We start from the raw sequence: 13,086 nt of genomic DNA, 5'->3' as shown, positions 1-13,086 counted from the left end.
GACTGTTTTTTGACAAAAATGACTTCGTACTACTATTATGTTTAAAAAAATATCAACATGAATTATGAGTAATATTAATATTGAATCATTGAGTATATTAATGTGTGTCTATACAATGCTTAATCTTCACACGTGCTTATTGTACATATTGCCAGTTTATATAAGAAAGATGCTTCTAGTAACTGCTGGGATTGCAATAATTTCAACTGATACTTCAACCATTTTCAAGCTATAAAGGTGTCTAAATTATTAAGTCATTTTTATTTAACTTTTATAGTTAAAACTAATATTACTAGGAAGGATCATGGAGACATTAAGAGAACTAAAGATGAAACCTGCAATCACAAATAATCTAAAACCATATAGTTTTTTGGACTAGAAAAAATGATGTATTAACTTTTTGCATCTCATAATTTACAGCAATGCCTTTGGCCAGATAGCATTCCATGTCTCGAATCATCTCTTATAAAAACTAACCATACAGAACCTACACTAGTCAAATTTATTTCTGTAATTAGAAGGTTTAAATATTTTTTTTACAATAATGCTTTTTTTTAGGAATTTTATAATTCTTAATTAATTAATTAATATGGGCTATATATTATATTATAATATTTATATTAATTATTTATAGTTAGTTGAGTTTAATATAAAGTGATCTAATTTGATGAGCCTATTAGACTGTCAATGGAAAAATTGATATGGGCTTAATGAGTGAAAATGATCTATTAGGGGATAATGAGAACCCTAATAGGTTAAAACCTAAGGCATAATTATGGTTTTCAATACACCAAATCAAGTAACAATTTCTCCTCTCCCCATCTGAAAAAAAAAAGATGGTCCCATAAGGAAGAAGGTGATTTGGTTGAGGAAGGTCATTAAATCAATTGTTCGTATCTACGGTAAGATTTCGTTACGTGTTGATCAAACTCTATAGATTCAGATATTCCTTAAAACCTCTTGATAATCTGATGTAATGTGTTTTGGTGCTCATTTGGTATTTTATAAGGTTTATTAAAAAATTCAACAAGTGATATCAGAGCCACCATTACTGTTAGATTATTGGGATTTAAAGTTGTCTGATATGTATTATATCTGGATCGTTTTAGTTATATGAACCTTAATTTTATTTTGGGGAGAAACTATTTTGATCAATAAAATTGTAAAACCCACAAATTTCTAAGTTATGGTCGTAAAGTTTTTCTTTTTTTTTTCAAATGAATAAAAGGCCTTTGCATTTGATTTACGGGTTTGTACATAGTTTTTGTTTGTGTCGTATGTACTTACATATTATTCTATTTGGGATAAAAGTTCTACGTATCTGACGTTGGTTTTCTTGAACAATATATATTTCGTGAGTAAGAAAGTTTTTTTTTTTGTTTTATACATATAAGGTTTTCGAAAACTCTTTATGTTGAATAAAAAGCCACATGGATTTATATTTTTATATAAGGTCATTGTGTGCGATTTGTGAATCTATATGTATGTCATTATCATGATGTTTTGTACATGACACAATTTCATATATATATGAATCAGTAATAAGACAATGATTTTTTGTCTTATATGAATAATTTATTGTTTTTTTGCCAACTGTTTTTCCTTCATGAATCGGTGATAGACTAATAGTTTATGATATTCTTGTGGTTAGTATAAATTTGTGATAGTGCCGTGGTATGTTCGTTTCGGATGCGTAATTAGTTTACCATGATGTTGTTTTCAAATATTTACTGTTATCCTAATTGGGTGCAAATTTAACCGTTACGAATCCTTTTCATTTATTTGCGTGTTTGGTAATTTTAATTAAATTGATTGAACCATTATGTTGTCAAAGTAACCTCTATTGTGTAAATTGATTTAATTAAATTGCATGGATGTTAGTATGAAATTATTTATGAGAATTGTGCTCGGCCCAAAGGAAGACACAATTTGGCCAAATAATAACATATGCAATGATAAATATGTGACAATTATAAAGTTTTTTTCTTCATGAGAATAATAGTCAGTCCAAAGAAAGGTTATTATTTGACAGAACTAATTGTCAATATTTGATCATTGCATTGAGAGTACCAATTACAAATTAATTTCTCTGTCCAAAGACTAGAATTAATGTTGTGTTGGGTATCTAGTGATGGATCTGTTATGGGAAATATTTGCATGTCTTGTTATATATACTTTATATGACTTGCTTGATTATTTGTGAACATGTTATTAATTTTTGTTCTCTCTTTAATTAATATTGTTAGTGCTACAAATGTTATTGCCCAAGTGAATTCTATCTCAATGCTGAATGAGACAAATTTTAAGGCCTGGAAGGAAGCCGTAGAAATTGTTCTTGGCTGTATAGATTTGGACTTGGCACTAAGGACGGAACGACCCATTGCCACTCCGGAAACCTCTAATGAGGTAAAAATTGAGAAGTGGGATCGGTCCAACCGAATGTGCCTTATGATCATGAAACGCTCTATTCCAGAGGCGTTTTGGGGCTCTATTTCTGAGGGTCAAAGTGCAAAGAAATTTCTTGAGAAAATTAAGCAATACTTTGCCAAAAATGAAAAAGCGGAGACGAGTAACCTTTTGGATAAAATCATCTCCATGAAGTATAAAGGCAAAGGGAACATAAGGGAGTACATTATGGAGATATCCAATCTCGCATCGAAACTCAAGTCACTTAAGTTAGAGCTTGGTGAAGACCTGTTCGTGCACTTGGTTTTGATCTCGCTTCCTGCACACTTTGGACAATTCAAAGTGAGCTATAACACTCAGAAGGACAAATGGTCCCTCAATGAGCTTATATCTCACTGTGTGCAAGAGGAGGAGAGGCTGCAGAGAGATAGGACTGAAAGTGCTCACAATAAGAAAAGGAAGAAGACTAAGGATGTTGCGGAAGAGACTTCTTAGCAAAAGAAACAAAAGAAGGATGAGGAATTTACCTGTTACTTCTGCAAGAAGTCAAGACACATGAAGAAAAAGTGTCCCAAGTATGCCGCATGGCGTGTGAAGAAAGATAAATTTCTTACTCTAGTTTGTTCTGAAGTTAATTTGGCTTTTGTACCTAAAGATACTTGGTGGGTAGATTCTGGTGCTACTACTCACATAAGTATGACTATGCAGGGTTGTCTATGGAGCCGACTGCCAAGTGATGATGAAAGGTTCATCTTTATGGGTGATGGCAAGAAGGTTACAGTGGAAGCTATTGAAACTTTTACATTACAGTTAAAAATTAGATTTTATTTGGATTTATTTGAGACTTTTGTTGTACTGTTTTTAGAGGGAATTTGATTTCTATTTCTAGTTTGGACAAATTTGGATTTTCTTGTTCATTTGGAAATAATAAAGTTAGTCTCTACCAAAATTCAAATATGGTTGGTTCTGGTTCTTTAATTGATAATCTTTACATGCTTGATGTTGTTAGTTCCTATAATGAAATACTGCAAATAAGTTCACATGGTACAAAACAAAAGTTGAATGAGAATCCAGCCACCTTATGGCATAAGCAATTAGGCCATATCTCTCAACAGAGAATTCAAAGACTTATGTTGGATGAAATTCTTGACCCTTTGAATTTATCGGACTTTGAGGTTTGTGTTGAATGCATAAAGGGAAAATAAACAAACATAAGGAAATTAGGTGTCGAAAGAGCTAAAGACGTCTTAGAACTAGTGCATACAAACATTTGTGGTCCTTTTCCTACAACTTCATGGAATGAACAACAATATTTCATTACGTTCATAGATGACTACTCTAGATACGGTTACCTATATTTGATGCATCAGAAGTCTCAATTCCTAGACGTTTTTAAGACTTTCAAGGCCAAGGTTGAACTTTAACTTGGAAAGAAAATTAAGGCTGTCAAATCTGACCGTGGTGGTGAGTACTATGACAGATATGATGGATCAGGAGAACAACGTCCAGGACCTTTTGCGCTTTTCCTCAAAGAGTGTGGAATTGTTCCATAATACACTATGTTAGGCAAACCTAGCATGAATGGTGTAGCAGAATGAAGAAACCAAACTCTTAAGGATATGGTGAGAAGTATGATTAGTCATTCTTCTTTCCCAAAGTCACTTTGGGGAGAAGCCTTAAAGACCGCAGTTTACATCCTTAATAGGGTGCCAAGTAAAGTAGTTAACAAAACCCCTTATGAACTTTGGACGTAAAAGGCCAAGCATCAAACATTTGCATATTTGGGGTTGTCCAGCTGAGGCACGCCCTTATAGGCCACATGAAAGAAAGCTGGACTCAAGAACAATTAGCTGCTACTTTGTTGGCTATGTTGAACGCTCTCAGGGCTATAAATTTTACAATCCCACCTTAAGATCCTTTTTCGATACGGGAAATGCAAGATTTCTTGAGGAAGCTGAGTTTGGGAAGGAAGAGAACACAAGGAATGTTGTCTTTGAGGAAGAACCTATTATTTACAGTGATTAAGTCCTCATACTTATTACTGTTCAAGACACAACTCCGGTAATAGGCTTAAAGAGGAAAGAGGTCGAGTAATCTGTAAGGAAATAAAACAGACTGAGGTATTTTTTGTGAATAATAGAAGAAAGCATTTGGTTGAAAAGATTGCAAGGAGTAGGCACAACACATCACCCCAAAATGGTGAAAAACTTTAGGTTATTGTTTTAGTAATAGCTGTCTGATTTGTTATCTTAACTATGCAAGTTCCTTCTCTAATTCATTGCTCTGATACCTTGTTGAGAGAGGAGACAAACGGGGGATATGATGGAATCCATGTGTTTGAAATACCCAGAAAAGACTTATATGTTGAGAGTAATGAAAACAAGGATTTACAATTATCCTAAATACCATAGTTACATAATAATATACATCATGTAATTAGCCCAAGATAATATACTGATGTGATCCTTACTAGGAGTAGATCGCTTGATACAGGTCACAGAGTTTGGATGACGCCACTTCCAGAGAGAGAAGATAAGTCAGGGTAGATGTCACAAGGATTACTTTGATAATTCTGAGATTGGTTCAGTGAGGAACCCAGAGAGAAGTTCTCACAAAATTTTATCAAATTCCAAAAGTGCTTCTATTGAAAACGAAAATCAATACATATAGTGTATCTGAACAAAAAAAAAAATAGAAATAGACATGGGCCTTCAAATCAGTTTGGCCAAAATGACAACGGAAAAAATAAAAATATAAAAAAGAACATATTTGACATGGGCCTTCAAATTAGTTTGGGCCTTCAGCAACAATTAATATTCTTAGTAGTTCCTCTGCCTCTAGCCTTCATCCTTCTTCACTTGGGCCTTGTTAAGTATGTCTGCTACCATTTGTTGGAGGGTATGCACTGACTGTTTGGTCCTACTCCTGGTCATAGGTCCCCGTATTTGGGCAGTTTTAGGATTCTCATCATTCCTTCCTTCTTGGAAAGCATTTGCCCTCAAATGTTCAGAATCATCACTTGCAACAAATGGAGTCAAGGCAACAACATTAAATGAAGAACTTACTCCATACTCACCTGGAATACCGATTTTGTAAGCATTGTCATTGATCCTCTCTAGTACTTGGAAAGGTTTGTCTCCTCTAGGTTGAAGTTTGGACTTCCTTTGTTTAGGGAACCTCTCCTTCCTCGTGTGTACCCAAACCCAATCACTCGATTCAAGTACCACTTTCTTCCTGTTCTTATTGGCTTGCTTGGAATATCTTTTATTCTTCTTTGCAATTTGAGCCTTCACTTGCTCATGCAATCTTTTCACATACTCAACTTTAGCTTATCTCAAGCTATTACAAACCTAAATTGCGAAATTGAAAATGTTATTTTTAAGTACTTAGGTAATTTAATAGGAGTGGAGTTAAGAAAAATATATACTTAAACTCCAATAATGATAAATTCAAGGAGAGGTTAACACTAATATGCAGGTTCTTGAACTATTTGTTATTTTTAATTAGGTTTTTTTAATTACTTTTTAAATGTGCCTTTAATTAAAAATTACCAACTAGTTCATGAACATGTGATTAATTTGGCCAAGAAGAATTATTAGTTATGTGAATTTCTTTTTTTTTTTTACCTTTACTGTGCAATCAACCTACATACTTTTTAATTCTTTTTGAGTTAAAGCGTCCATTTCCATGTTTACGGAGAGTTGACAAAGTGCTTTTTAGTTTGTTTTTTTTTTAACATAATTGTGATTCACATATTGCATAAAAATAATTTTTGGACTTGTCAAACACGTTTTCAAGTTATAAAGTTGTTGCATGTGTGTTGACATATTTTGGTGAAGTTGTATTTTTAAAAATCAAGATTGCGAGCATTTTAAAGTACCCTTATGGGGTTGCTGCAAAAATATTGTTTTATGCAGAATAAAATACATTCTTTTGATAAAATACACTCTTAGATAAATTATCTAAGTGTTGGAGTTAGTCTCCCAAGGTCCAACATGATTGACCGATGTCTTAAATAGAGATTTTGAGAAAAGTCTATATTCTCACCTTTTGATTTGAGATATTTGTGACATATGTATAAATCTGATTTATGATAATGGTCTCGTGGTAAAATAAAATCCTTCATGTTTTAAAAAGTTTATCCAAAGTTCAGGATTTTACTTTGAAAGAACTAAGCAAACTTAGAGTTTCTGCATTATCTGTGTTTATTGTTGTCATATGTATTTTTCGCATTGAAATATGTGTTTACTATGACAGCCATTTTTAACGTAGGTTATCTAACTCAAATTTGAACACACATTCCAGTTAAGTTTAAAACGGTAAAAAAAAAAAATCCTTAAAAAACAGTTAAAATTTGTTAATACCAAAATCAACTTTACAAAAATACTCTAATAAACTAATACAATAATTACATAGGATGAAATTCCCATCAAAGTTGTATTTATGTATTGTTTTAAAATTGTGATTAGCTAAATGATAAAATATGTGTAATTCTAATTTTATTGTTACAAAATGTTAATAACTAAAGTTTAGGTTGAACCTCAAACGAGAATACCTTTATTTTGGGTGTTTTTTTTTTCTCTACTTCCTGAATTATTTCCTACACTTTTCATATTATTTCCAGAAATTATTCTAAGAGTAATATGAAAAGAGTAAAAAATAATCATTTTGGAAGTAATATGAAAAGTGCAATAAGTAATTTGGGGAATATACAAAGCAATTGTCCTTTATTTTTTATGGACTAGAATTTGGGGACACATGAATTCAATAAGCCCAATGTTACTATTACACAAAACCAACGAAGGGTGGCCCAAACATTGGAAACTCTGCTTAGAGTGCTGCTAGGTGCACCCAATAGTTTTGCTGGTGCACCCAGCAATTTGTGGGAAAAGACATAAAAGCCCCTCAAGATTTTTTAAAAAAAATAACTCTCGCCTCTCTCTCCCGCACCTGCTTCTTCTTCTTCCTTCCTCGGACGGTTCTGCTTCTTCTGCTTCATTCTGCATCTTCTTTGTTCTTCTTCTTCTTCGCGCTGCCTCTTCTTCCCAAGTGAAGTCTTCTTCTTCGCGTTTCTGCTTCTTCCTCATCTTCGTTGCCGCCATTGTTGCCGGGATCAAGTGGAAAGCTTCTTCTTTGCATTTATGCTTCTTCTTCGAGGTACGTTTCTCCTTCGCGTTTCTTCTTCTTCCACCATTGTTGTCGACGATGACGAAAACCGCTATCGGGAAGTTGCTGGGCTGTTTACAGATCACCTGATTCGTAAGCAAGCCTCTTACGGATCAAGTTGATCCGGAAGAGGCTTACGGATCAAGTGATCTGTAAACTGTTTTTTAGTATTTACGGATCACCTGATCCGTAAGACTCTTACGGGTCAGGTGATCCGTAAATACTAAAAAACAGTTTACGGATCACTTGATCCGTAAAAGTAACAGTTTCATTTTAATTGAAAAAATACCAAATCAATGCTCCCCCTTTAATTAGGTTTGCTTGCCTTATTTTGTTTTTGGTTGTTTCAATATTGTTGAACTTGAACATTGTAATTACTGACAATGCTCCCCCTTTAATTAGCTTTTTTTGGTTGTTTCTTGGACACATTAGAAAAAAATCTTGTCCCGATTAGCACCTAATATCCCTTTTTGGTAGACATACATATTAGTTAGGATGCTCCCCCTTATATGATGAATAGAATAAAACACACATCAGTGATTACATTTATGGGTCTATAAAATTTTCTATGTATATAGATATATCCTTTTTTAGGGAATTATCCAAATAGTATATATTGATTAACATTTTTTTTATCAGCAAAATAGGATATATATATATATATATATATATATATATATATATATATATATATATATATATATATATATATATATATATATATATATATATATTAATAAAAGAGTACCAAAGGTATTATAATTACAACGAGTTATAAAAATCCTAGTGGATCCACATGTGATGCTACTTTCGGACTGATGTGATCCACCCTACAAAAAAAAATACATCAACAATACCCATTGGCGTTGAATGATTAGCATGAATTACTTCATTTAAAAAATTCCAAGAGATAGGTAGTGCTTGTATGAAATTATCCAAATATTCCAAACCAAATATTGCTAGTAAAACTAGTCTCATTATTACAAAGATAAAAATCACAACTAGAGTAAGCACGGGCACAAAGATGCCACCCCCACCAACACCTTCCACAGTCCTAAATGCTGATTCCTAGGAATCCAATCATATTTTGGTAAGTGTTACACTCTTAGGTAGCATTTGGTAAACATATTAGAATAGAAGTTACAAAATGGAACATAACCAATGGGTTCTATTCTAGCTTTGGTGAATTATAAAAATAGAACAAAACACAATATTGTGTTGAGAAATGGTATATTTTGATTCTATTTCGTTTATCCACACACATCAAACACTATCTTAGCATTAATTTCTAATTTTTGTTTATCCACACACATCAAACACATCAATCCTGGTTTGATTCTATTTCGTTTATCCACACACATCATTCCTTCATGAATCATTATCCGGTGGTCACACTACTAACTTCAATTTCAACGTTCACAACATATTTAGGACTGGCATTATTAGCTTTTTATAGAACTGGTCAACAAAAACATATTGGTCAATGTGGATTATTTCTAGATAGAATGCTATAAGGACAATCAATTAGTGTATATAGAAAACATTTAGAGAGAAAGTTTTATGAGGGTTAGGAAAACAATTAATCCAAATCCTATAATGATTGCAACTTTTACTAGCTGTTCTTATTTCTATTTCAGACTGAACATCAATATTGTTCTATATATTAATATATATTGTTCTTAGATGGAATTGTCACAAGCAGTATAACAAGGAATGGTCCTAGTTGTGGTAGCCAACAAGGGAGGGAATTGACATTGATATCATAATGAAGTGAACATGTTATGGCAATTGAATTAGTTTAAAGTAGTGGGTTACTTCTATTAGAGTCATCCAAATTTGTACATTTTAGTAAGAATTTAAGTCTTCTTCTGCACTTGTTCAAGTTAGCTATTTTATTCCTTCACTCAATCCTCTAATGGGTTCTATTCTAGCTTTGGTCAATTATAAAAATAGAACAAAACACAAAACAACACCTTCCTGAATCAAGGTCAATACCACTAAGCATTTGAGATGCTGTTGACCATTGTTTGTCAGATTCATAAAGCTCAGCAAGTTTCTCTCTAATAAGTAAAACATATGATAAAACAACAAGTGGTCATTAGAGTAATTGAATTGAGTTAACCAAATGCTTGAAATTTGAGAAAATGAAATGAGTGATGAATTTTGCGGTACTCATTTGCAGATCATGGTTAGGACTAGAGGATTAGGTCGTGCCTTAGGTCAGGTCACTAGTAGAGGTGTGGGCAGATGAGATCATGATGATTTTGATGATGCTCCGCAGCGTCGACGGCCTATTGCATCCGCACGGAGGCAGCGAGTCGCTATGACTACGGATCACGTCGATGAGCCAGTCATCCCTGCGCCAGATGTTCAAGATGACCCGATGGAGGTACTAGCTGTTGTGAAGGACATTCCTGCGGACATTCCAGCGGATGTAGGCGCAGAGGCGGCTGAGGATCAGCATCAGGGATTTCCGGGTGGTCCGAGCGACCCATCCGTGTTAACAGCGTATGCGGATCACGTTGCTTGCAGCGTATGGACGGGAGAGGTATTTATACTAGTTATTTTTAGTTACTTGTAAATTATACTTTATGATTGAAATTAGTTTTCCTTTAAATGATAATTTTAACGAATTTTGCGTTCCTTTATACTTCAATTTAGGAGCGTCTTGAATTGAAGCTATCCTCTCATGGGAGGAAGGTCCACAGTTTAGGCAGGTCTGTCCCTGCCATTGAGGGACTTATTGCTGGTACAAGACTAAGTCCTCTGATCGCGTGTTCGGTAGACACCAACGATCGGGGACTTTTGTCCACGTTTGTGGAGCGGTGGCACCGGGAGACGTCTAGTTTCCATCTCCCGGTGGGAGAGCTCACCGTCACATTGGACGACGTCTCCTCTCTTCTCCATCTTCCCGTTATTGGTGACTTACACGCATTTGAGCCATTGCACGTGGACGATGCGGTTCAAATGCTGGTGGACTTGTTAATGGTCTCTCCAGAGTCTGCTAAGGCTAAGACAGTCCAGTGTCACGGACCGTATGTACGCCTGCAATGGGTACGTGATATATATCAGCGCCGATGCCAGGCAGGTCATTGGACAGTTGCGGCTCGCGCATATCTTTTTCACCTACTGGGTTGCACTCTGTTTGCTAACAAGAGTGCAACCAATGTCCATGTTGTCTACTTGAAGGCCCTTCGTGACCTCATTATGACAGAGAGGTACACCTGGGGAGTGGCTGCTTTGGTTCATATGTACGACCAGCTGAACGATGCATCTATGAGCCACAGTCGACAGCTTGGTGGTTACATCACACTACTGCAGGTAACAAATATGTTTTTCATTCATTCAGGCTAAACAATGTTCAACTTTAAATTTTGTTACACTTTCATTATTAATGTTTATAATTTGAATGTTACATCTGTAGTGCTGGATTTACGAGCACTTTCCCTTGGTCGTGGAGTCCACCGCTGATTAGGACTAAGACCGTGAAGAGCATTCGCACGCCGTTGTACAGGGAGCGCCTGGACCGACTCCGAATTCTGGATGTCTGTTGGATCCCTTATGGGGAGCATCAGGAGGTCCGGGACTTCCACGTCAAATCATGTTATTCCGGTCTCTTGCGCTGGGGGTCTGTTGCTGTTTATTACCGACCAGAGAGGGTCATGCGGCAGTTTGGCTACATGTAGACCATTCCTGCTCCTCCTGTCAATTCATGGGTCTCGTATGATGATATACACGACAGGTGGATGCACTACGAGGATCATATTGTACCTGTAGGTGAGGTGTGCGTTGTGCCAGGGGCGTGTTCCAGTGACTACATCGACTGGTTCTTCCGCATCTCCCATCCTTTCATAACATCAGGCCACGCATTAGATCCTCTGCCCCATGGTCACGCCCCGCAGCCCCGAGTCGTCCCTCAGGCCCCGCAGACGGATATCCCTCGCGTGCTGGAGCCAGGAGCATCGTCGACATCTGCGGAGGAGCCCAGACATGCAGTGGTAAGTAATACTAATAATTTATGTCATTTACCTCAATATTTGCATAATAATTTGTGTAATTAGTTTGTTTTGTATGTAACAGGAAGTTTGTGATGACATTGTTGAGAGGTTGGAGTGCCATCTGAGTCTAGGGGTGGTCACGCCTGGCTCATCGACACATGAGGTGATCGAAGAATGCCTCAGATTGGCCAGGAGTGTGACACGGGACCATTTAGTATACGTTAGGTGTAGACGCAGGCGGCGCACTGATCAGGCGTAGTTTATGTACATATTTTACATTGATATTCCTTGTATGTACAGATATTGTACATGAACTCATTTCATGAGTATTGTTGGTTTTATTTATTTTCATTGATTGTGTATTCCATTTGTGTCTATATACACACGTGTTATTAAAATGGTCTAGTTAACTTAGTTTACCAAATAATAAAAAATAATTTAAAATATAACTTTAAATATAATTGAAATAAAGAAGTTGAAAAGGGTGTAAAAAAAATTAAACAAAAAATGGACATCATTCGTTATCTAAGATCTTATATAACGTACTAATATTTTTAAATTCTCTTATAATTACTATTTTCCCACTTATACTAATGATCATGTAAAAAAAATGTATTATAAAGTAGTTAGTATTTTAATTTTTAATATAATACTAATTATTATTTTTATATTCTTTATAATATTAATAATGATATGATTAATTCTTTATAATATTATCTTTTATGTATTTATTGATTTTTATTAATATGTATAAAATAACCTTAAACAATAATTATAATGGGACTGAGTAAGTATTTTAATATCATCTTCTAAACAAATTTATTTTAAAAAATATATTAAAAAATTAATTATTTATAATAAATCAATATTTATAAATATATTATAATTAATAAAATAAAAAAATAGATTTAATTATATTATAAATAAATATGTTGTATCTTTAAAGTATATTATAATTATTTTTCATCTTACGGATCAAGTTGATCCGTAAGAGACTTCCGAATCAACTTGATTCGTAAGAGGAAAACCAAGCAAGGGCAATTTTGCCATTTTTTAAGAATGCTGGGTGCACCTAGCAACACTCCTCTACTTATGAGTTTTTTAAGGGAAAACAATGGAATTTTCTTCCTGCACCTAACAAATTTCCTCATACATCCGGCAGTGAGAGGAAAAAACCAAAAATACCATTATGTATAGCTTATATGGATTGCCAATCCATATGAACCCATATTTATTATTTTTTTTCACATGTTGAGTCTTTAGTTCATTCTCTAGAGTTTTGAATATCCTTGTTTTGAGTCAAATATGTTTTCATACCCTTAATTGATAAGATTTTAATTTGGTGATTGACACGAATATGAAACTTTTAATCACGTGAACTCTTTTATGTTTATTGAATAAAATTGTTTTATGTAATTCTGCATTTCTATATATTTTATTATATAAATATGTATATCAGGGTAGAGAGTTTCACATTTAGTGGTATCAAAGCCTGGTTAATACATCCTTCTTAATT

At 34.4% G+C, this 13,086-nt stretch overlaps 2 protein-coding genes across 2 annotated transcripts; both read left to right on the top strand.

Annotated features, from left to right (window-relative positions):
• Positions 1-2,283: 2,283 nt before the first annotated feature.
• LOC114381560 lies at positions 2,284-2,901 on the top strand. The gene has a single exon (XM_028340833.1). It carries the CDS (start codon positions 2,284-2,286, stop codon positions 2,899-2,901), a length of 618 nt encoding a protein of 205 aa, XP_028196634.1.
• Positions 2,902-9,895: 6,994 nt separating this feature from the next.
• On the top strand, positions 9,896-11,258 carry LOC114381559 (protein MAIN-LIKE 1-like). The gene is made up of 3 exons (XM_028340832.1): positions 9,896-10,120; positions 10,234-10,904; positions 10,997-11,258. Exons 1-3 carry the CDS (start codon positions 9,896-9,898, stop codon positions 11,256-11,258), a joined length of 1,158 nt encoding a protein of 385 aa, XP_028196633.1.
• The last annotated feature ends 1,828 nt before the right edge of the window (positions 11,259-13,086 follow it).

Source organism: Glycine soja, chromosome 13 (genome assembly GCF_004193775.1).
Source record: "Glycine soja cultivar W05 chromosome 13, ASM419377v2, whole genome shotgun sequence".
NCBI classification, from domain to species: Eukaryota; Viridiplantae; Streptophyta; class Magnoliopsida; order Fabales; family Fabaceae; genus Glycine; species Glycine soja.
This window is presented reverse-complemented; position numbering and strand designations above follow the sequence as displayed.

Excerpts from the sequence above, each read along its gene's own strand:
- LOC114381560 (XM_028340833.1), top strand. The coding sequence starts at position 2,284 with ATGCTGAATGAGACAAATTTTAAGGCCTGGAAGGAAGCCGTAGAAATT.
- LOC114381559 (XM_028340832.1), top strand. The coding sequence starts at position 9,896 with ATGACTACGGATCACGTCGATGAGCCAGTCATCCCTGCGCCAGATGTT. Across the intron at positions 10,121-10,233 it reads GCAGCGTATGGACGGGAGAG|GAGCGTCTTGAATTGAAGCT; the intron begins GTATTTATACTA and ends ACTTCAATTTAG. Across the intron at positions 10,905-10,996 it reads CTACTGCAGGTAACAAATAT|TGCTGGATTTACGAGCACTT; the intron begins GTTTTTCATTCA and ends TTACATCTGTAG.